This window comes from Heptranchias perlo, chromosome 24, assembly GCF_035084215.1.
Source record: "Heptranchias perlo isolate sHepPer1 chromosome 24, sHepPer1.hap1, whole genome shotgun sequence".
Lineage (NCBI taxonomy): Eukaryota > Metazoa > Chordata > Chondrichthyes > Hexanchiformes > Hexanchidae > Heptranchias > Heptranchias perlo.
Genome location: NC_090348.1, coordinates 44,840,088 through 44,862,366, shown reverse-complemented (window position 1 = coordinate 44,862,366; position 22,279 = coordinate 44,840,088). Strand labels below are relative to the sequence as shown.

Below are 22,279 nucleotides of genomic sequence, written 5' to 3'. Positions count from 1 at the left end.
AGATCATATTATCAAAACTGAATACTGCTAGATCTGGAACATCTTCAGTGACCACCTCTCTCTCTCAAGTGATAAAGTCCTTTTACATTTAGATGTTCATAAACCATAAATTGTGATTTCTCATGTTTCAGTGAGGCATGATTGAGCTTGTTGTCTATGAACAGCTTGCAAGAGAACTGAAAGTTTTTTTTTACAAGAATCAGATGATGTGATGTATGGAGGTGAGTTATGGGGTTTAGCAGCATCTTTTCTACGGTGATTGTAAGTTGACAGGTAACAAAGTACCTCACATCTGTCCTCTGAATCCTGTAAGTCCCATCACAGAATGAAACAGACAAAATCAAACAAGTTTGAATTGATCAGCATTCATTTTTTGATCAATAATTTTTCACAAGATAGACCACAACCAAAGAGATGAAGATTTCCCAGACATTCACCATTGGTGATTCCACTTTGATTTGCCACCTTTGCTGCTTCAGTTAACGTAGACTTCGATGGCTCCGAAGCTTCTAATGGCACCAAAACTGAGTCTGGAACTTCAGCAACACTCCGCTGTAGAAAAGGAGAGAGTGGAATCCAAGGAATAGTGGAATCCAGTACCAGTTCACTCTCCTCACCAACCTCTCTACCAAGACACGAGTGAGATTTAAGTATCCTTCGGGAAGAGATTACTTGCAAGATTGCCGTTGGAGTGGATGGGTTGGTGGGATCTAATACCAAAAAGACAATGGCACAAATTACCATCAATTACCAATCAGAAGCCCTGGAGTGTGTATATCAATGTGGTTGCAGTGTTGCCGGCTCCAATGTCTCTTTAGCTGCACCTCGCTACAAACTGCTTAGACAGCTCGACCAGGAATCAGTGCAGACATCACAGCAACTGGTGGTTGACCAATAGGGCGCTTTTGCTTACTGCTTTGCATGAAATGTAACCAGACCATATTTGGTTGCTTGTCAGTAGATGGAGCTCTGAGCTAATATTTGGATTTTATTTTTATTTTGCTAGATATCTCATCAATCCCAGGGCTCCAAGAGGAATGGGTTTTCTTTCTATAGTAGACTGACAGTTATTATTGAGTTCATTTCCTGTGTTGATAATGTAAAATAATCCAATGAATAAAAACACAAAGGGGTTTGTGTTGAATATCAGAATCTGGAGATGTTTTTCTCGAGTGCAAAAAGTTATAATTCTCCCATTATTGGAATAATTGAGTTAATATTTATAAAACCTGCCAAGAAGGTTCAGTTTCTAAAAGATGCTTGCTGTTGCACTGTACTCCGTATACACATTTTTCTATCTTGTGTTTCACAGAACTCTTTATGGTTAATAACCAAACGATCGTGGAACCTGCACATTTGCAGACTCTTCTGGTCAGGCGGTCAACATTGTCACCTGTTTATTCTGAGCGACATCAGCCCCTCACATTTCACTCAGATTTCATCAGTCTGGGATTTCTCGCGCAGACGTCGTCTGCTTATTGACATGGACCTCGCCCTGGCTTCAGGGAGGATACTTTCCTACGGATGTGTCCGAAAACTAGAAAGGTGGGAAATAAAATTACAAGTCACTTTATTCTCTGTTGATTTAAATATCAAGGTGTGTGTGATCTATGTTAAAGAAACAGGGTGAAGCGTTCACCCTCAAACACATCAGAAACAATCAGAAAAGGTGAGGCTCAGGTTCCTGGTCCACAGCTCCTGCACGCAGACAAGAAGCTTACTAGACCAGTAGGACGAGGACTCCTGTGCTCACACTGTCCAAACGTCCCTTTCCTCTCTCTACTTGTCACAGATCAAATCTTCACCAAGAGGTGAGTCAATCCCAGCAGCTCATTTAACAGCAAGTGAGCCCTGAGTTTTGAAAAGAATCACAGCCAGTTAATAAATGGGCACAAGTCAGGAGAGGAACAGAGTAACAGACTTCAATATTAGAGAGTCTGTAATAACCGGGGCAGGACCCATTCCCTCGCACTCACCTGCAACAGCACTTCCTACTCTGATCCTGTTTAAAAGCCACTCTGCTTGGACATTGAGTCTCACAAAACAATCCCTTTGAGCAACTCAACAGCACAACTCCCCAGTCTCGTGTTTTCTGTATTAAACAAGAAAACTAACGTTTAGAGAAAAGTAGTTTTAGAGTTAACAATGGGTTGAAGTTGTGACTGGTGGAGGGTCCCAGCAGCCAGTCTCTATATTGGTTGCTGATTAATGCAATCATTCTACACATAATCACTAATGATTTGAGTATTTTCCATATCTTCTAGAATGTAATATCAGAATTGGGATGTCCTTATCCTATGCTTTTTAAACCCCCAGGGATGGATAATTTTAGAATCTTTGTACATCTCAGAAGCACTCAATAGGTCAGGCCTTATTGGGTGGACCCTATGATGTAAAAAATGGTTTTATGCAACTCTTGTCATATACTCATCAGTCACTGGTGATTCCCAACAATTGATCAAATCCACAAAACTTCTCAATCCCCACAGGTTGCACCATTGGCTCCTTCCTTATTTCTGACTACAAGTATTGCTGCTGTTACAAACTGTCTTGCCAGGAGTTTTTCTGCCCCCACCCCCACCCCCACCCCTAAATTTGTTATCTTCCCTTGGTACAAAATCTAGGGTGACAATCCAGTGCAGTACTGAGGGAGTGCTGCACTGTTGGAAGTGCAGTCTTTCGGATGAGATGTTAAACCGAGGCCCCATCTGGCCTCTCGGGTGGACGTATAAGGTCCCATGTCACTATTCGAAGAAGAGAGGGAGAGTTCTCCCCGGTGTCTGGGCCAATATTAATCCCTCAACCAATATCACTAAAAATATTATCTGGTCATTATCACGTTGCTGTTTGTGGGATCTTGCTGTGCACAAATTGGCTGCTGCGTTTCCTACATTACAACAGTGACTACACTTCAAAAGTGCTTCATTGGCTGTAAAGCGCTTTGGGACGTCCTGAGGTGGTGAAAGGTGATGTGGAAATGCAAGTCCTTCTTTCTTTCTTTAGTACCAACCTATCAAACTCCATGAATGCCCTGCACAGCTCTCCAGTCTTCCCACCTCATTGCTTCTTGGTCTCTGAAGTGCACCAATTCCCAGAAAGTTGCTGCCATCTCTGTAATAGATCTATGACACATTTATCGCCCCCGTCCCCTGCCCCTCCCTCCAGCAGGGAGGGACCTGCCATAGAAATATAGAATCATAGAAAATAGGAGCAAGAGTAGGCCATTCGGCCCTTCAGGCCTGCTGCGCCATTCAAAATGTTCATGGCTGATCGTCTAACTCAGTACCCTGTTCCTGCTTTTTCCCCATATCCCTTGATCCCTTTAGCATTAAGAAATATATCTATCTCCTTCTTGAACACATCTAATGACTTGGCCTCCACTGCCTTCTGTGGTAGAGAATTCCACAGGTTCACCACCCTTGCCCTAAGAGTCTCAATGTTGATAAGAAAGTTGACAGTTTTACTCGAGTGTGTGGAGCAGTGTTGTCCAATAGAAACTGCCACAGGTATGACTACGGCGACACCATTTTAACCACATGCATTAATTTTAGTAGAAAACACCTTACACACAATCCAGGTAAATGTAGCTCATGTGTATATTTACTTTGTGGCAGGGAAGAGATACGCCGTGAATTGCGAATTGCCACAGATTGCTGGACGGTTTGCGCCACTCCACTGTTAGCCTGGCAAAAACCAGGGCTCGCTGTCAATCTCCCCGCAAGTGTCAAGAAATTGCTGCATTTGCTCTGTAAATGCGGAATTAAACTTACCGCGGAAAGTTAGGGTCACTATTTCACAGCGTAAGGACCATGTTAATGGGGTAATTTATGTTACCAATGGCCTTCCACTTTGAAACCAGTTAGTAATTAATGATAATTGTTCTGCACATCCTATATAAAGCAAGCAACCAGGATGCAAGTTTTTTTTTATTCATTCATGTGATGTGGGCGTCGCTGGCGAGGCTGGCATTTATTGCCCATCCCTAATTGCCCTTGAGAAGGTGGTGGTGAGCCGCCTTCTTGAACCGCTGCAGTCCGTGTGGTGAAGGTTCTCCCACAGTGCTGTTAGGAAGGGAGTTCCAGGATTTTGACCCAGCGACAATGAAGGAACGGCGATATATTTCCAAGTCGGGATGGTATTTGACTTGGAGGGGAACGTGCAGGTGGTGTTGTTCCCATGTGCCTGCTGCTCTTGTCCTTCTACGTGGTAGAGGTCACGGTTTTGGGAGGTGCTGTCGAAGAAGCCTTGGCGAGTTGCTGCAGTGCATCCTGTGGATGGTACACACTGCAGCCACTGTGCGCCGGTGAAGGGAGTGAATGTTTAGGGTGGTGGATGGGGTGCCAATCAAGCGGGCTGCTTTGTCCTGGATTGTGTCGAGCTTCTTGAGTGTTGTTGGAGCTGCACTCATCCAAGCAAGTGGAGAGTATTCCATCACACTCCTGACTTGTGCCTTGTAGATGGTGGAAAGGCTTTGTGGAGTCAGGAGGTGAGTCACTCGCCGCAGAATACCCAGCCTCTGACCTGCTCTTGTAGCCACAGTATTTATGTGGCTGGTCCAGTTAAGTTTCTGGTCAATGGTGACCCCCAGGATGTTGATGGTGGGGGATTCGGTGATGGTAATGCCGTTGAATGTCAAGGGGAGGTGGTTAGACTCTCTCTTGTTGGAGATGGTCATTACCTGGCATTTGTCTGGCGCGAATGTTACTTGCCACTTATCAGCCCAAGCCTGGATGTCGTCCAGGTCTTGCTGCATGCGGGCTCGGACTGCTTCATTATCTGAGGGGCTGCGAATGGAGCTGAACACTGTGCAATCATCAGCGAACATCCCCATTTCTGAGCTTATGATGGAGAGAAGGTCATTGATGAAGCAGTTGAAGATGGTTGGGCCGAGGACACTGCCCTGAGGAACTCCTGCAGCAATGCCCTGGGGAAATTATAAAAGGAAGTAAATCCTTCACAGAGAAAAAAATGCATTAGGCAATACAACTAAATGATAGAACTGAAAGGAGAGCACAGATTAGAAAGTGCTTGACTGGACGTGAATGTTGCTGATTGAGAATACGTGGGCAAGTAACTGGCTGGCAAAGCAAGAAATATTTCTGACCAGCAGAGAGGAAAATCATCAAATTCGACTTGTTGTGAATTGCTATAAAATATATAGCTCTCACGTATAGGCAGCAGCTGCCTTCGGTTCCTGAATTTCATGAATTAAAAAGCAGTCTGAACCCTGGGCAGGAGCTGTCTTATTCATATGTTCATGTGTCATGTTCCACAGGCAAAAATACTTAGAACTACACATTTCCCTGCATGTAATTGGGTGATATTTTAATAAACTTTGTTTAAATAATCAGATGACCAAGCTGCCACTTTAGAACTTTACTAACCATTCAAATCCTTAAATCTCATTGGTTAAGGAGATAGACTATTGGTCCCATCATTCACCAAGGTCCCAGGTGCCTCAATTCGCACTTCCAGCAATTTGTGGAGCAAAATTAATTGGAGCTGAAAGGTGAGGGAAAAAATTCAACTCTCCCCACGAGAGGCCCCCGCTCCAGGAAATTCTGGGCCAGTGTCCACTACTCATTTTTATTTACTAATCAGAAATGCAATTCGCCACATCTGGAGCCCATGTGTGGCTATCTATAGGGCAATACTGATATATGTTATTTTAGATATAAAAGGGAAGTACGTTGATCACAAAGTAATCCGTCTGCACTTCCCTCTTTGGGAAACAGTGGATCTGAAAATTCAGCATTAGCTGCTTCCTGGAGTTTGAATATGGGTGAGTCGGTTACCGCCTGCTTTCGATTTTGAACCAAACTTAAAAGCAGCTTTTGCTTTCGGCTCTAAACCCAATTCCAGGAAATTCTGCAGGGGTGAGAGGAAAGGCTGCAAAGGCAGAAATGGGTTTCAATATTACATTTTGTGATAGTTTAGTTGAGGTCTTAGTGGGTTTTTTTTTGCACAAGCAGCAGTGTTATAGCACAAGCGCCAGCCTCGCAGTATGAGTTCCATTTTATTGTGGTCATTCCTCCTCCCGGATGTTGGGTTTCTGTTTGAGACAACAAGCGTAACGTCAGTGCTCAACATTTTTAACTGCGAAGTGGAGCAGCCGGAACAGGTAAGTTAAGCCTGAAACTGTCCGAATAAAAGAGGGAACCAGGAAACGGGGAAAGGGAGAGGATGTGTAACATTCAGTAAAGGTCTGAGTGTGTGTGTGTTTAGTTTTTCCATCGATAATTAATGCTGAATACTGAAATGCCGAAGTCAGTTTCACTTTTGCAGTTTGTAATTTCCGCCCTCTTAGTAACAATCGGCCCGAACCCTGCGCCCAAACCTTCTCCTGCCTCTCTGCGCCCGATTTGGTGGATTTGGCTCCAATTTCCAGCTTGGGGGGGCGGGGGTAGCGCTCGAAATTCAGATTGGGGAAATTATCGCCGCCGTCATTTTGATTGAGTCCTTCGGACGGACAGTAATAGGGACTCCTTCCCCCAATTACATTTCCCAAGTGCCGGTGGGCACCTTAGGGCATCAGCTGCATCATTGAGCATGAGGACACTGTTGAGGTTCGGTGTCAGCACTCGCCCCTCTGAGTCAGAAGCTCATGGCTTCAAGTCCCACTCCAGAGACTTGAGCACATAATGGTGGACAGGGGTTGACATATTTAAGGAATCAGACAACACCAGGTTATAGTCCAACAGTTTTATTTGAAAATCACAAGCTTTCGGAGGCTTTCTCCTTCGTCAGGTGAAATGTGGGATTCCTTGAAGGTTACCGCATTTATAGTCCGAGAACAATACCTGCCCGTTGTCAAGGCAATCAAAGTATTCAGACAGAGAGATGTTACATACAGGACCACCGAATATACAAACAGCCAGAACAAGAGAGAGAGCGAGAGAAACATCCGAAAGGAAGAGAAAGAGAGAGAATGACCCGTTGTATTAAAAATAGATAACTTTTTTTCGCTGGTGGGGTTATGTGTAGCGTGACATGAGCCCAAGATCCCGGTTGAGGCCGTCCTCATGGGTGCGGAAAGGATGCCCCAGAGCATGGTACATGGCGAGACCATGCAGACACTGCGACAACGGATGAACGGACACCGCGCAACAATCGCCAGACAGGAGGGTTCCCTCCCAGTCGGGGAACACTTTAGCAGTCAAGGACATTCAGCCACCGATCTTTGGGTAAGACACACGACAATGCAAAATCGTCGAGCAGAAATTGATAGCCAAGTTCCGCACCCATGAGGACGGCCTCAACCAGGATCTTGGGTTCATGTCATGCTACACGTAACCCCACCAGCGAAACAAAGTTCTGTTTTTAATACAACGGGTCATTCTCTCGCTTTCTCTTCCTTTCGGATGTTTCTCTCTTTTTTTTGTTCTGGCCGTTTGTATATTCGGTGGTCCTGTATGTAACATCCCTCTGTCTGAACACTTTGATTGCCTTGACAACGGGCAGGTATTGTTCTCTGACTATAAATGTGGTAACCTTCAAGGAATCCCACATTTCACCTGACGAAGGAGAAAGCCTCCGAAAGCTTGTGATTTTCAAATAAAACTGTTGGACTATAACCTGGTGTTGTAAGATTCCTTACACATAATCCAGGCTGACATTCCAGGGCAGCACTGAGGGAGTGCCCCACAGTCAGAGGTGCTGACTTTCGGATGAGACGTCTGCCCTCTTAGATGGAAGTAAATGATCCCATGGCGCTATTTGGAAGAAGAGCAGGAGAGTTCACCCTGGTGTTCTGGCTGATATTTACCCTCAACAAACATCGTTAAAACAGATGATCTGGTCATATATCTCAGTGCTGGTTGTGGGATCTTGCTGTGCTGCAACTAAACGCGTCTGAAAATTGGAGCCAAATCCACCAAATCGGGCGCAGAGAGCCAGGAGACGGCGTCTCCGGGCCGGTTTGGGCGCAGGGTTCGGGCCGATTGTTATTGACAGGGCAGAAATTACAAACTGCAGAAGTGAAACTGACTTCTGTATCTCAGTATTCAGCATTAAACTCAATTGGGTGCTGCGTTTCCTACATTACAACAGCGACTACACTTCAGAAAGTACTTCATTGGCTCTGACCGTTCTCATCGGCAGCCTTGCTCTGTCCAAAGAAATGGATCACATCAAAATCGCCCCCCCCCTGCCGGGGGGGCAGTTTTAACTTAATTTGCTAGGCAGGAATCCCAGGATCTGGTGGATCGGCACTTTTCCACCCCTACCCAATATTACCGTCCGTTGAAATCGGACACGGTGCAAAACCAGCATTGCACCCGATCCCGCCAGAAATGCATCCGGGTAACTCATTCTATTTTTATGTGTTTAGGTTTCCAGACCATGGCGTATCCTCTGTCCACATCACTGTTGTCACTTCTGTTCCTCCAGCACCCCCTTTTAGGTAAGTGCTTCATTCTTTATTTGGGAGCTTTGTGTCAGTGTGTAATCCGCTGTCTGCTTGGTTGTCACAGGATATGAAGCTGCCCTTAAGTCTTTCCTTATTGGTTAATCATTGATTACTACACAAGTGTTCCTTTAACCGTAAACCCATCGCTCGACGATACAATGAGGAATAATCCTCTGTGGGCGTGTCTCCCCCAATGTCCTCCCTACTTACCCATTCTTTCCTCATTTATTCTTCTCTCCGTTTTTATTACTTTAGCTGCTTTTTACTTTTATTTCTAACTAATCTGAACAAACCTGACATTCCTTCTATGCCCTTTTTTCTATATTTAATGTTATCGAACGTAGGCTGTGAATGGGAAGCTAGGTGAGATGGATACGATACCAATGAGTGTGGAGAAAGATTGAGGTCAGCAGAATTTTTTGTTTTTGCACAGACTTGTGGAATAGACTCCCAGAAAAGCAGTTAATGCTATTTTTGAGTACTTCCCTTTAAAAGAACGCAGGATAAGTACCTGTTGAAGAATGGGGCTGGAGGTTAAAATGTTAAACACAACTATGGAAAGAACTCGCATTTACATAAAACCGCATCACATCTTTCAGACATCCCTAAGTGTTTCGTATCCAAGGAGGTATTTTTTTGAAGTGCAGTCACTCTTGTTATGTGGGCAAATGTGACAGCCAATTTGTGCACAGCAAGATCCCACAAACAGCATATGAGATGAATGACCAGCTAATAGGTTTTTTGGTGGTGTCAGTTGAAGGAGGAACATTGGTCAGGACTACAGGCGAACCCCCCTGTGCTTCTTCAGATAGTTTCACGGAATCTTTTACTTGAACCACCAGATCGAGTAGATAGGGCCTCAGTTTAACATCTGAAGGACAGCACTCCCTCACTGGAGCGTCAGCCTAGATTATACACACAAGTCCTGAAGTAAGGCTTGAACCTGTAAATAATGCTCAAATAGTCCACTATCCATGTACTGCAGGGACCATGGCTGAGTCATCATGGATGTAACATTTAGGCAGAGTTGTAAGTGCAGGTTGAGAGGTTGGATTAAGGCTTTTCACTTTTGTCTTATTCCCTGTAGTGATCAGAGAGAGCTTTTACAGGTTGGCCTCCCTCTGGAGCTTAAGTTGGGAGGAATCTATCACACGACAGATTACACATGCAGTGGACACACTCAATGTGCCAAATGACCTTTTCTTGTTTCCTGTTTCTTCTATATATGGAACACAAAGCGATACCAGTGACTCCACATTTGTCTGTAAAATGATATATATTGTATGTCCTATATTTTTTATTAGGTGATGGATCTTTCTCTCTGGCCTATGGAGTCTCAGGTGAAGACATATTGCTGCCCTGCACCTTCCCTGCTGCAGCTAGGTTCAATTTGCAGGATCTTGTCATTAACTGGCAGCAAACACACAATCACACAGTGGTTCACAGCTTCTACAGTGAGGTGGACCATCCAGAGTATCAGGACCCAGCATTCAGGGGACGGACTGAACTGTTTCCCCGGGAATTCCCCAAAGGGAATGCTGCCCTCAAACTGAAAGGAGCGACTGTATCAGATACGGGGAACTTCACCTGCTATGTGATTCAAGAGGACGGGAAAGGCTACATTGAGAACATGGTGGAACTGAAAGTGCTTGGTGAGTGCGTAGACATCTTCCAACAGTAAAAAGAAAACATTCAAAGTTTTGTTGAGTGAATCGTTCTTGGGGAGAGAGTCAAAGAAATCTGACATTTGCCCCCATAATCTGCAAAGCTTTGATGTATTTTAAAGTGATCATGTTTGGGGGAAAGGTGGGTGTTATAAATTGGATAGCCAGGTAGTGAAGGATAGAATACTAGAGCCTAATCTTCAGTTGCTTCCAAGCCTTTATTCACAGATCAACATTACACCCACACCACACTCTAGATCAGCTCTTTTATAAATGGATGCAAGAGTTCCCAATTGATATGCACCATCTGAATACAATTAACACTAATTGATATAAATCACATGGATACAATTAACAGTGGGGAGGTTCATGAGAATGGAGGTTGTGTAATATAATTGGATCGTTCACGTATTGAGCCGCCTACGGGCCATGCAGACGATGAATATTAGTCCAGTCTGAGTAAAAACATCCACTTATCAATTCCCCCTTTCCATGTGAATCACTTGACTCTAGCCCCTCCCCTTACACAGCCTGTGAAGAGTAAGATAAGCTCCTTTTTAATCTGGTATTTGGATTTGAAGTGCGTCCCACCTAACTTGACCTGAAGCCGCCCATATTTGCAGACTCGGGTTATTAATGAGGCCCCAACACACCCCAGACACAAGCCTGTCGCTTAGCAACAAATGAATACAGAAACGCCACCACTGCTGCAGACCTGAGAGGCCTACAGTAAGTCTGTCGGATTCAAGGTTTTCTGGCTGCTGTTCAAAAAGAACAGCTGGAAGGCTTCCGCCTCTGATCCCTTTGCTGCTGCCCCCGGGGGGGAAGAAGGTACTTGCCTTGTTCCCGCCTCCAGGACTTTGCTGCCACTCTCCAATCAGAGAGGGGCTGGGCACAGGGTGTGAGGCCCACTTCTTCTGGGAACCCCTTCAATCCTGTTCTCAAACACTAACCACTAAGTGGTGGGGGGAAAAATATGCCTCCATTTCACAGGAATATTTGGCGATCCCGTCTCATCTCAGTTCCTAAAAGTACGTTTTAACCATTTGTTCATAATTTGTTACACCACAGGTACACCACAGGTTACTGGAACTGATCCCAAAGATCCAGCTTCAGAAAGTCAAAACCAAAAAATGGGACTGGGAATTACAGCTGCAATTCTCGTTGTTTTAGTTGGAGTTGGAGTTGGAATCTGGAAAATGAAAAACAAGAAGCAGCAAAATTTTCTCGAGAGTGAGTAAAATGTTTAGGAAAATTGGGCAATCACCAAGTGATCTGCGTAAATATAAATACAAATTTAGTATTTTGAAAGAATCTTCTACAACAATTGAATTATAAAATTCAATGTAAATTTTCTTGATTATTTATGGGTTAAGGTCTCTTTACATGGATGGGAATTTACGACATTATATCCCACTTCTGTGCTGGCTTAAAAACAGCGTTCGTGTTTGTCACACAGACTGAGAGCTTTCTAGATATAAAATGCTGAAAGCTATAGGTGCACAATGTGTGATAGGATTGTGTTATATTAATGTGTAATATAATTCATTTATATAGACATGTGATATGATTGAGTTATATAGATGTATGATGTGTGATATGATTTTTAATTTATACTAAGGAAACCAACTTAGGCTGCATTTACACGACAAATGTAGCTTCACTGTGAAGTGGTTTTACTCCGCACCAGCATTACTGAGTTGTAAGGGGAGATTTTACAAATTGCCACTCCTAGCATGCAACGCTCTGCAGTGGGAGTGCAAATATACAGAATCTGCTCCCTGGTATAAGTCGAGAGGACTGAGGATTGAGAACCCCTTCTGCGGGGTGGGGGGGAGGGGAAGTTTCGCTGCGGGCTCGGATCAACTCCTGACTCCAGAATTACACCACGGCTTCGTATCAGTGGGAAGTGGAGCTACTTGACACCGATGCTCAGGTTGTAGTGTAAACGGAGCCTCAGACTCACTGAGCATCAAACCGTTACACAGTAAGGTCCACAACAATGTTTCACGCAATCCTTGTCACTGTGATCTCGAGCACTGAGTGTGACTTGTGGGGAATCTTGTCAAATTTGTTTTCATTTAATCTCGTCAAGCGTTGCGTGTGGGATTAATTTTTAGATATAGTATGTGTTTGTGAATCCGACAGATTCCAGCTGTGCCAAGTGACATCACCTGTTAAGCAGACACTAACTCGAGCTTATTCTGTTTTTTTTTTCCCCAGAAGCACCTTTGCTGGGAGACCCTGTAGAAGGTAATGAGCTGAGCTCTGTTTTGTGTTCTTATTGGACTGCAGGGTATATAATGCAGCTGTATCCACCTACAATAATAAAAATGGCATCCTTGTTAACTATTTGAATCCAGCTGTACAAATAACCTCACCTAACTTTCGATGGACTGTGATGACATGTTTACTTCTGTAGTTTAGCCAGGCAAAGAATAGAATTCTAATCATTAAGTAATTTGGAAGATGCACTCATAGGATCACAGAATGATACAGCACAGTGTTCTCCAGAAGCTACCAGAATAAGCCCACTCCAATGGGAAGAATAGGAAGGGCAGTACCCCTTTAAGACTTTCCTGCCATTGATGATATCATGTGGATGTACCTTCTCATACCGTACATTGATGAAGATTCTGACTTGGTTTTCATCAGTTGTTCCCTTTAGATCTTCCTAAACAATCTTTGAATTTTTTGCTTGAACTTTGTTTTATTATTTTCTTACTGTTTAAACGCTGCTCCAAGTATTCCAGCATCAAAGGCTTATCCCTCCAGCATCTTCCATGTCTGTCACCTAGACATAAATTTGGACTTAATTGGAGGGTCAAATCTGAAAACCCTTTCTAAAGGCTTCCATTTGACAACCTGGCCAAGAAACCGTGTTGGTCTTTCCGCGTTGAGTGACAAGGCATTAATGACTTCAAGCACTGCGTGCCCAAATAGGGTGTGCAGTGCAAAATGGAAGATGTTGGTCTTTTGGTGTTGGAGTAAGCCATAGACTATAGATCATGTGACATCACCCCAATCTTGGAATGTCTCCAACATCTAGGTTTGAAAACCAGCTCTGCTGATGTTTGCACAGCAGCTTCCCTCCAGTTCAACCCCAGTTTTGTGGTGGGAACCTAGCCGAATAATCCCAATCAATAGTTTTCAGTGCCAACAAGGGCCTCGGGATCAGCCAGAAGAGTCAATGAACTCTTGAGTTTAGTGAGCAATCATCCATGCCTCAATTGACATGATGCTGGGAATGTTTTTCAGTCTCCTGCTAAGATCTCTTCAATCTATCTTTCTCGGAATATTAATATTCCGCCCTTTCGCCCATGTCCTTAAACTTGAGGGAAGAATGCAGATTCCGCTGTGCAGATACTAAATGAGCCCCAGTCTTGTACTTTGATAGAACCAAGTCAATTCAGAAAACCCAACCCCTGAATCACAAACTCAGGAGAATCCAAATTCTAAACAGAGACTGGCAAATTGATTAGGGCAACTAATTCTATTCATTTTACTGTGAGGAAATTTGGTCAATGGCCACATCCTGGCCCAACCTCAAGAACATTTATAGTTCCCAGCAGTATCCACACTCCCAGCAGATCCACTCCAATTAAGGCCTCTTGCACATCCCCGATTTTCATCATCCCACCATTGGCGGCCGTGCCTTCATCTGCCTAGGCCCTAAGCTCTGGAGTTCCCTCCCTAAACCTCTCCGCCTCTCTACCTCTCTCCTCCTATGAGACGCTCCTTAAAACCTACCTCTTTGTCTAAGCTTTTGGTCACCTGTTCTAATATCTCCTTATGTGGCTCGGTGTCAAATTTTGTTTGGTAATCGCTCCTGTGAAGCACCTTGGGACATTTTACTACATTAAAGGGGCTATATAAATGCAAGTTGTTGTTGCATACACACTACCAGCAGCCCCACTGTATACCCACTCATCAGGAGTTCCGAGTTTATCTTTAAGGTGCATCAGATTTTGACGTGAAATATTTTCATAAATACATCTAATATTTTAAGCTGTGTAACAAAGTGCAAACCAAATATCAAATACAGAGAATGAAAATATAAATCCTGTAACTTCTTAGAACTTAAACGTAGAGGGAGGTGGGTATTTATAAAAGGTGAATATGTAACTAGCTGAATGTCTGGTGCCTGTTTCTGATTCCTACATTTCCTGTGTTTTGCTAATCCATTGTAATAAAACACACACTCATACCGAGAAATTCAATCGTTCCCTTCCAGATGCCATTCAAGGTTACAAGGAGTACATCTTGAGAAACCCAACAGATGGTTCTGACAAGATGTCACGTGAGAGGCCCAAAAACTACAGCTCACTTACCAGAACAGTGAATGTCACCTACCCCAAGGAGCAGGGCCCAGCGGATGGGCTTAAGGGGGCAGGTGTGTCGGATATCACGAAAGAAGTGAAAGCCGCACAACTGTTGTCTTTGCCCCAGAGGGAAAAGTGCCCCTCGAGACGAGCCCTGCTGGTAGGGGACGCAGGAGTGGGGAAAAGCTGGGCTGTAGCCAGCATCCAGCAAGAGTGGGCGTCTCAAGCAAGCCAAATGTTCAGGTGCATCGTTGTTATCAGATTCTCCGACTTGAATGGGGTTGAAGGAAAGACCACTCTACGGGAACTGCTTAAGAAGCAGTGCGAGCCTTTGTCATCAGTCCTAACGGAACTTCTCGGTAACCCTCGTGATGTGTTGATCATTTTGGATGGACTGGATGAATTCAGCCATCAGCTGCGATGGGATCTTCCGGACGGTGATTTTAACCTGGACACTGAGGCTAAAGTAAATGTTCTTGTGTCCAAAATAATTTCCGGAGATCTCCTTCCAACAGCACAAGTATTGGTTACCTCCCGATGGAATATTGAGCAGGTAGAGTCCAACAAGAAGTATTTTGATTGCATCCTTATTATCTCTGGGTTTACCAATGATCAGTTGAGGAGATATTGTGAAGTGTTCTATCAGGGAAAGGAAAATGCAGCAGAAATCTGTCAACACTTTACAGAAAATAAGACCATCACCCACCTGACTTCTAATCCCCTCAACAGCTATATCCTGTGCAATATTTTGGACAGCTGTAGCTGCTGTCCTTTGGCGACATCAAGTATGCCAGTGACACACAGCAAAGTGTTCTCGCTGTTCCTTTACAGTCTGTTTAACTGCAGTCCAACTGATGCAACGCGTTCACCTGAAGAGATGGAGATCGCTATCAATAACCCTGAGACTGAACAGAAACACAAAGTGCTTAAAGACACTGTCCTGAGAGTGGGGGAATTTTCCTTCAACACTCTGCTGTCAGGGAAACTTGAAATGAATAAAGATCATCTGGGAGCCTATGAAATAGACCCAGCAGTTCTTTCAAAGTATTTCTCCAGTCTTATCTTGGAAAAGAAGTGTAAAGGTCAAAGTATCTTTGAATTCTACCATGTTGTTCTGAAGGAACAGTTTGCAGCTTTGTATTGTGCGATATCACTGAATGATGATGCTGAAGAGTTGGTCAAATGCCTGAACCTTTGGAGTTTTGGGAAAATTCCACAGAATCAAAAAAGCCAATTTTATCTTCAATCATTTCAGCCCAAACACACAGAGAAACTGTATAACTTCACCAGGCTTCTCATGGGCTTCTTAAAAGCAGGAAGAGATGGCAAGTTGTGGAGCTGTTCAGCTCCTCTCGCTCGTTCCACAGCCAGAGCTCTTGTGACATGGTTCAAAAATTGGTTCAAGCGAGACATTAAGAAGTCAGAGTTGCTGAATTTAATGCATTGTCTTTTTGAACTGCATGATCCAACTGTGACAGCAGAAGTATCTCCACATATCAAATATGTAGAGCTTTTCAATGTTTCTCTGAGCCCACTAGACCGCTCAGCTTTATGTTACTGTCTCAGTCATTCCACTGTGGAAGAATTGGATTTAAGACTCTGTACCTTAGAGGATGAAGGTATAAAGCAGCTCAAAGACGTGCTATCCAAGTGCAAAACTGTTATGTGAGTAATATTCTTAAGAATGTTAAGCAAAAATGTAGTAGTTTACAATCTATTATACTAAAGTCTTGCATTTAGGAGTGCTTCTGTTGTGTACCACCTCCTGTCGCACTTTCCTATGCCACACTTTTTCTGTCACAATTCTGTCCTCACCAACATTTATTCCTCAATCAACACTTAACAAAAAAAAAAGATTTATTGGTCATCTACCTGTCTGTGGGATCTTGCTGTGCGCAAATTGGCTGCTGTGTTTGCCTGCAAAACAACAGTAACTACATTGCAAAAGTAATTCATCAGCTGTGAAATGTTTTGGAAGACACTATATAAATGCAAGATGTTTCTTTTGTCATTCCTGTCTCTGATGGGGCCAGTAGCTACAGCGTAAATATCCATATTTCAAAGAGAACTAATAATTTGATCAGCTCTAAAGCGAAGCTTTGTGTCTTTGCCAATTTGCATATCAAAACAACCTGCCTATGCTCTTGCAGATAGCTACCCTCTCGTTGTGAACATGGTTGAATCAGATGATTTTGTGTATTAGGCACTCCCTTGAGAGTAACAAAGGATCTCTTAAATATTCAGCTATCTGGAGTCAATCGTTAAATCCCATTTACCATCTATCTAAAATCATATATAATACAGAAATTTTCCTTATTTGACGCAGGCCGGAAACTCTGCTTTCATGACAGTGTTGCAATTCTTTATCTCCTGTCTGCTCTTTCAGTCAGCACTATGTGGGGTTAGAGATCCTTATCGAAAACTCTAATTGTTTTCATCGTCCTGTGTTACAGGGTAAGCGCCAACAAACTGACTGACAAGTCAGCAAACATTTTGAGCGACATCCTTCAAGACCCAAAGTGCAGTATTGAGACATTGTCGTAAGTTTTTTTTCATCACATAAATTATTTTCTTTAATTCCTCAGGTTTCAATATAAAATCTAATCCTTGTCACTTGTGTCTCTGGATTTTTTTTTCCGTCTAGATGCGGCACAAATTGTTTTGGTTCCAGCGGAGCTCAGTTTTTTTGGAAAGCTTTGGCACAAAACCAAAGCCTCAAGTCCCTTCGTTTATACGATAACGGAATTACAGATGAAGGCACAGAGAACATGATTCAGTATCTGAGCTACAACAAAACTCTTGAGAAGCTCTAGTAAGTATGCAGTATGTGTGCGTGCATGTGTATGTAAATATGTGTGCATGTGTGTATGTACATATGTCTTGTGTATATGTGCATGTGTATATGTCCATGTGTACGAATTTACGTGTGCCTACATCAGTGTGTACGACTGTACGTGTGTGTACATATCCATATGTACATGCATGTAGGAACCTTTGCTTCCTTTTGCTCCTGTCATGGTTTCATTTGTAATAAGGTTCAGTTTACCTTTTCTAGACCATTTTATGGGAGCAATCGGTCTGGTCCTCATGGACTTTGGGATGGAGAGGTGCTGGAGTGCTTCCTATAAAGTCACAGGCAGCAGGGAGAGTCTCCCTGTCGTGGGCCTGGGCCTCTCACCACTTCCCTGAATCATAGGGTTCAAATCAAGACCAGCCAGGAAAGGACGTAAATCATTCTCGCTGCATAAACCAGCCCAGCAACCTTTGTTTTTCTGACCAATTAGCCCTTGAGTTTCTGGCATCTTCATCTGACATATCTCCCATTGCCTGATCCCTGTGATGTTTTATCCAAAAGAAAGAAAGACTTGCATTTATATACTACAAACTACAATTCACCTCAGGACGGCCCTTAGTGCTTTACAACCAATGAAGTATTTTTGAAGTGTAGTCATTGCTGTAATGTAGGAAACGTGACAGCCGATTTGTGTACAGCAAGCACCCACAATGAAACAGCAACAAAGTAAATGACCAGATAATCTGTTTTAGGTGTTGGTTGAGGTATAAATGTTGGACAGGACCTCGGGAGAATTCCACTGATCTACTTCGAAATAGTGCCATAGGATCTTTTGCGTCCACCTGAGAGGACAGACGAGGCCTCAGTTTAACGTCTCGTCTGAAAGGTGGCATCTCTGACAGTGCAGCACTCCCTCAGTACTGCACTGAAGTGTCAGCCTGGATTATGTGCTGAAGTCTTTGGAGTAGGACTTGAACCCACAACCTTCATGATTTAAGAGACGAGACTGCTACCCACTAAGCCACAGCTGACACTCCAGCGTATCCCTTAAAGTTTCGATATAGTTATTAACACTCCCACATGTTGAATGTGCAACTAAATAGTTTTTGATTCCTTTCTGTCCTTTCTTTACTTGCTCAGTTGGCCACATGGCAAAGTTGGCTTGTCATAGATACTAACCCGTGTTCACAGCCTGGGTCCCTGCACCAGCCACCTCCTGGAAGCTTTTCTTGTCCTTCTGAGCCTCCATGGGGTCCCTGTACCATACAAAGAGCAACTGGTATTATAGACTAGGCTAAATCTGTGCTATTCCACACTGGGAAACGGGGCACGTTCTTACATGAGACTCCAGCTGAATTGTAGTTTGTAGGCCCACTAGTACAAGGGATGCCGACTGAGGTGAGGCATTCGAGAAGGAACTGGATTCATTCCTGATTTAATAAAATGTAAAAGAACGTGGGGAACGGAGTAGGAGCAAAAATGGAAAGTGTTTAGATAAGACCTGGGTGACCGTGAGCTGGGTGGACTGATTGGCTTTTTCTGATTCTTACGTTCTTTTGAGGATTTATGCGTGTTTGAAACTTCCTTAATGTTTTGCCATTTTCAGTTTATGTGCGAATGAATTTGGTGACCTTGGGCAGAGAAATATTCAACTAGTCAACAAGCAGCAAACTGGTCTGGACATCTTCACTAAAATCATCGAAGAAGAAGAACTTTTTCACCGGGTTGAAACACACATTGAACAGCTACTCTCTCACAGCCAGGAATACGAACGGAAATGGCTTCAGAAGATCATGGAGTCCATACTGAAAGACCTTGGAGACGAGTGCAGCATAACGGACCAAAGAACAAAGACTAGGGTGAAAAAAGTAAAACAAAATATTAACAAACTTCTGCATGAGAAAGAAATCGCAACAGTTGACGTCCCAAACGATGGTAGTTGGAAGAAAGTCCGTGCAATTGAACCCATCCTCCATTCACAGCAAGTTCCCTATCTTGACCATGCTGTCAAGAGGAAGGGACCTGGTGTCCATGAGATACCAGGTGCTTTCCCTGTAGAGAAAATAATTTAATCTAGAGAGGAACTTGTGCTCCCATGCACCTGCTGACCTTGTCCTTCTCGGTGATGGAGGTTGCGGGTTTGGGAGGTGCTGTCAAAGAAGCTGGCAGGCTACATCCTTAGTTACAGGTGGGCCTTCAGGCACCTCACCTGTAGGTAATGCACAGGTAGGAGCTAACACCTGGGATCATTATGTTCTTTGTAGCTGCTGGAGTTGAAGACACTCAAGAAGCTCGACACCATCCAGGACAAAGCAGCCCGCTTGATTGGCACCCCATCCACCACCCTAAACATTCACTCCCTTCACCACTGGCGCACAGTGGCTGCAGTGTGTACCATCCACAGGATGCACTGCAGCAACTCGCCAAGGCTTCTTCGACAGCACCTCCCAAACCCACAACCTCTTCCACCTAGAAGGACAAGGGCAGCAGGTACGTGGGAACAACACGTTTATCCGCCTTAATGGGACTCGAGGCGGATAAATCCCCTGGACCTGATGGCTTACATCTTAGGGTCTTGAGGGAAGTGGCAGTAGGGATTGTGGATGCTTTGGTAATAATTTTCCAAAATTCTCTGGACTCGGCAAAGGTCCCGGCAGATTGGAAAACTGCTAATGTAACACCCTTATTTAAAAAGGGTAGTAGGCAGAAGGCTGGAAATTATAGACCAGTTAGCCTAACATCTGTGGTGGGTAAAATTTTGGAGTCTATTATTAAGGAGACAGTAGCGGAACATTTGGATAAACATAATTTAATAGGACAAAGTCAGCATGGCTTTATGAAGGGGAAGTCATGTCTGACAAATTTGCTTGAGTTCTTTGAGGACATAATGTACAGGGTGGATAAAGGGGAACCAGTGGACGTAGTGTATTTAGACTTCCAGAAGGCATTCGACAAGGTGCCACATAAAAGATAAAGAATCACTGGATTGGGGGTAATATTCTGGCATGGGTGGAGGATTGGTTATCTAACAGGAAGCAGAGAGTTGGGATAAATGGTTCATTCTCGGACTGGCAACCAGTAGCCAGTGATGTTCCACAGGGGTCAGTGCTGGGTCCCCATCTCTTTACGATCTATATTAACGATTTGGAGGAGGGGACCGAGTGTAACATATCAAAGTTTGCAGATGATACAAAGATGGGAGGGAAAGTAGAGAGTGAGGAGGACATAAAAAACCTACAAGGGGATATAGATAGGCTGGGTGAGTGGGCGGAGATTTGGCAGATGCAGTACAATATTGGAAAATGTGAGGTTATGCACTTTGGCAGGAAAAATCAGAGAGCAAGTTATTATCTTAATGGCGAGAAACTGGAAAGTACTGCAGTACAAAGGGAGGTCCTAGTGCAAGAAAATCAAAAGGTTAGTTTGCAGGTGCAGCAGGTGATCAAGAAGGCCAACGGAATGTTGGCTTTTATTGCTAGGGGGATAGAATATAAAAACAGGGAGGTATTGCTGCAGTTATATAAGGTATTAGTGAGACCGCACCTGGAATACTGCATACAGTTTTGGTCTCCGTACTTAAGAAAAGACATACTTGCTCTCGAGGCAGTACAAAGAAGGTTCACTCGGTTAATCCCGGGGATGAGGGGGTGGACATATGAGGAGAGGTTGAGTAGATTGGGACTCTACTCATTGGAGTTCAGAAGAATGAGAGGCGATCTTATTGAAGCATATAAGATTGTGAAGGGGCTTGATCGGGTGGATGCGGTAAGGATGTTCCCAAGGATGGGTGAAACTAGAACTAGGGGGCATAATCTTAGAATAAGGGGCTGCTCTTTCAAAACTGAGATGAGGAGAAACTTCTTCACTCAGAGGGTGGTGGGTCTGTGGAATTTGCTGCCTGTGGAAGCTAAATCATTAAATAAATTTAAAACAGAAATAGACAGTTTCCTAGAAGTAAAGGGAATTAGGGGTTACGGGGAGCGGGCAGGAAATTGGACATGAATTTAAATTTGAGGTTAGGATCAGATCAGCCATGATCTTATTGAATGGCGGAGCAGGCTCGAGGGGCCGATTGGCCTACTCCTGCTCCTATTTCTTATGTTATGTTCTTATGTAACACCACCTGCACGTTCCCCTCCAAGTCACACACCATCCCGACTTGGAAATATATCGCCGTTCCTTCATCGTCGCTGGGTCAAAATCCTGGAACTCCCTTCCTAACTGCATTGTGGGAGAACCTTCACCACACGGACTGCAGCGGTTCAAGAAGGCGGCTCACCACCACCTTCTCAAGGGCAATCGGGGATGGGCAATAAATGCCGGCCTCGCCAGTGATGCCCACATCCCATGAACGAATAAAAACAAAATCACTATGTTAATTAAGTACATAACTAGATTGAACCAGTGCTCAGACAGGGTCTTGAGGTGTGTTTTTCTGAAGGAGAAATAACTTCCTGTTCACATATGGCCTGAGGGGGAAGAGAGCTGAGCACAAGATGAAATGCCTGTCTATTTTTATACAAGCTGTTGCTGTAAATTTTGTTATAATAATGAAGCATTACTCTATGTTTTGAAAGGGTCTCTTATTCATAATAAGTTTGGTTTTTCTCATATGATTTGTTCCTAATTTTTTTTCTCCTGGTTCACGATGGTGTGTGGTTTTCCCTCTAACATTATCAAGCCTCCAGTAATTTTACTAAATGGTCATTCTTTCTAGCCCGGTGAGCTATTCAACACTAGAGGCATCACAGCCAAACCTAATCGTCTTCTCACTCGGAAACTCCGGCTCACTTTCATTTTCTCTTCCATTCCTCCCCCCACAGGCCTCCAAAGGGCACTGAGGCCATTTACACATGAAGCAATCAGGAGAACCATAGAAATCTCACTCCTAACCAGCTCCTGCCCACCTCATAAGAGATAGGAGGTGGAGTAGGCAATACTGCCCCTCGAGCCTGCTCCACCATTCAATAAGATCATGGCTGATCTTCGACCACTTTCCCACCTGATCCCCATATCCCTTGATTCCCTTAGTGTCTAAAAATCTATCAATCTCAGCCTTGAATATACTCAACGACTGAGCATCCACAGCCCT

The 22,279-nt window shown here is 43.9% G+C and overlaps 1 protein-coding gene across 2 annotated transcripts; it reads left to right on the top strand.

Moving 5' to 3' along the window:
- The first annotated feature begins 5,760 nt into the window (after window positions 1-5,760).
- On the top strand, window positions 5,761-21,798 carry LOC137341751 (protein NLRC3-like). Of its 2 annotated transcripts, none has more exons than XM_068005213.1 (9): window positions 5,761-5,782; window positions 8,330-8,401; window positions 9,712-10,059; window positions 11,143-11,304; window positions 12,295-12,324; window positions 14,306-16,058; window positions 16,847-16,933; window positions 17,038-17,205; window positions 18,794-21,798. In XM_068005213.1, the coding sequence occupies exons 1-9, from the start codon at window positions 5,779-5,781 to the stop codon at window positions 19,257-19,259; spliced, it is 3,090 nt and encodes a 1,029-aa protein (XP_067861314.1). In that variant the 5' UTR covers window positions 5,761-5,778; the 3' UTR covers window positions 19,260-21,798. The 2 variants fall into 2 exon arrangements, with proteins under 2 accessions (XP_067861314.1, XP_067861315.1); XM_068005214.1 differs by lacking the exon at window positions 5,761-5,782 and adding an exon at window positions 5,865-6,121.
- The last annotated feature ends 481 nt before the right edge of the window (window positions 21,799-22,279 follow it).

What these genes read in the sequence shown, in the direction of transcription:
- LOC137341751 (XM_068005213.1), top strand. An exon ending in CCTCCAGCACCCCCTTTTAG is followed by an intron (nt 8,402 to 9,711) that starts GTAAGTGCTTCA and finishes ATTTTTTATTAG; the next exon opens with GTGATGGATCTTTCTCTCTG. An exon ending in AAAACTCTTGAGAAGCTCTA is followed by an intron (nt 17,206 to 18,793) that starts GTAAGTATGCAG and finishes TGCCATTTTCAG; the next exon opens with TTTATGTGCGAATGAATTTG.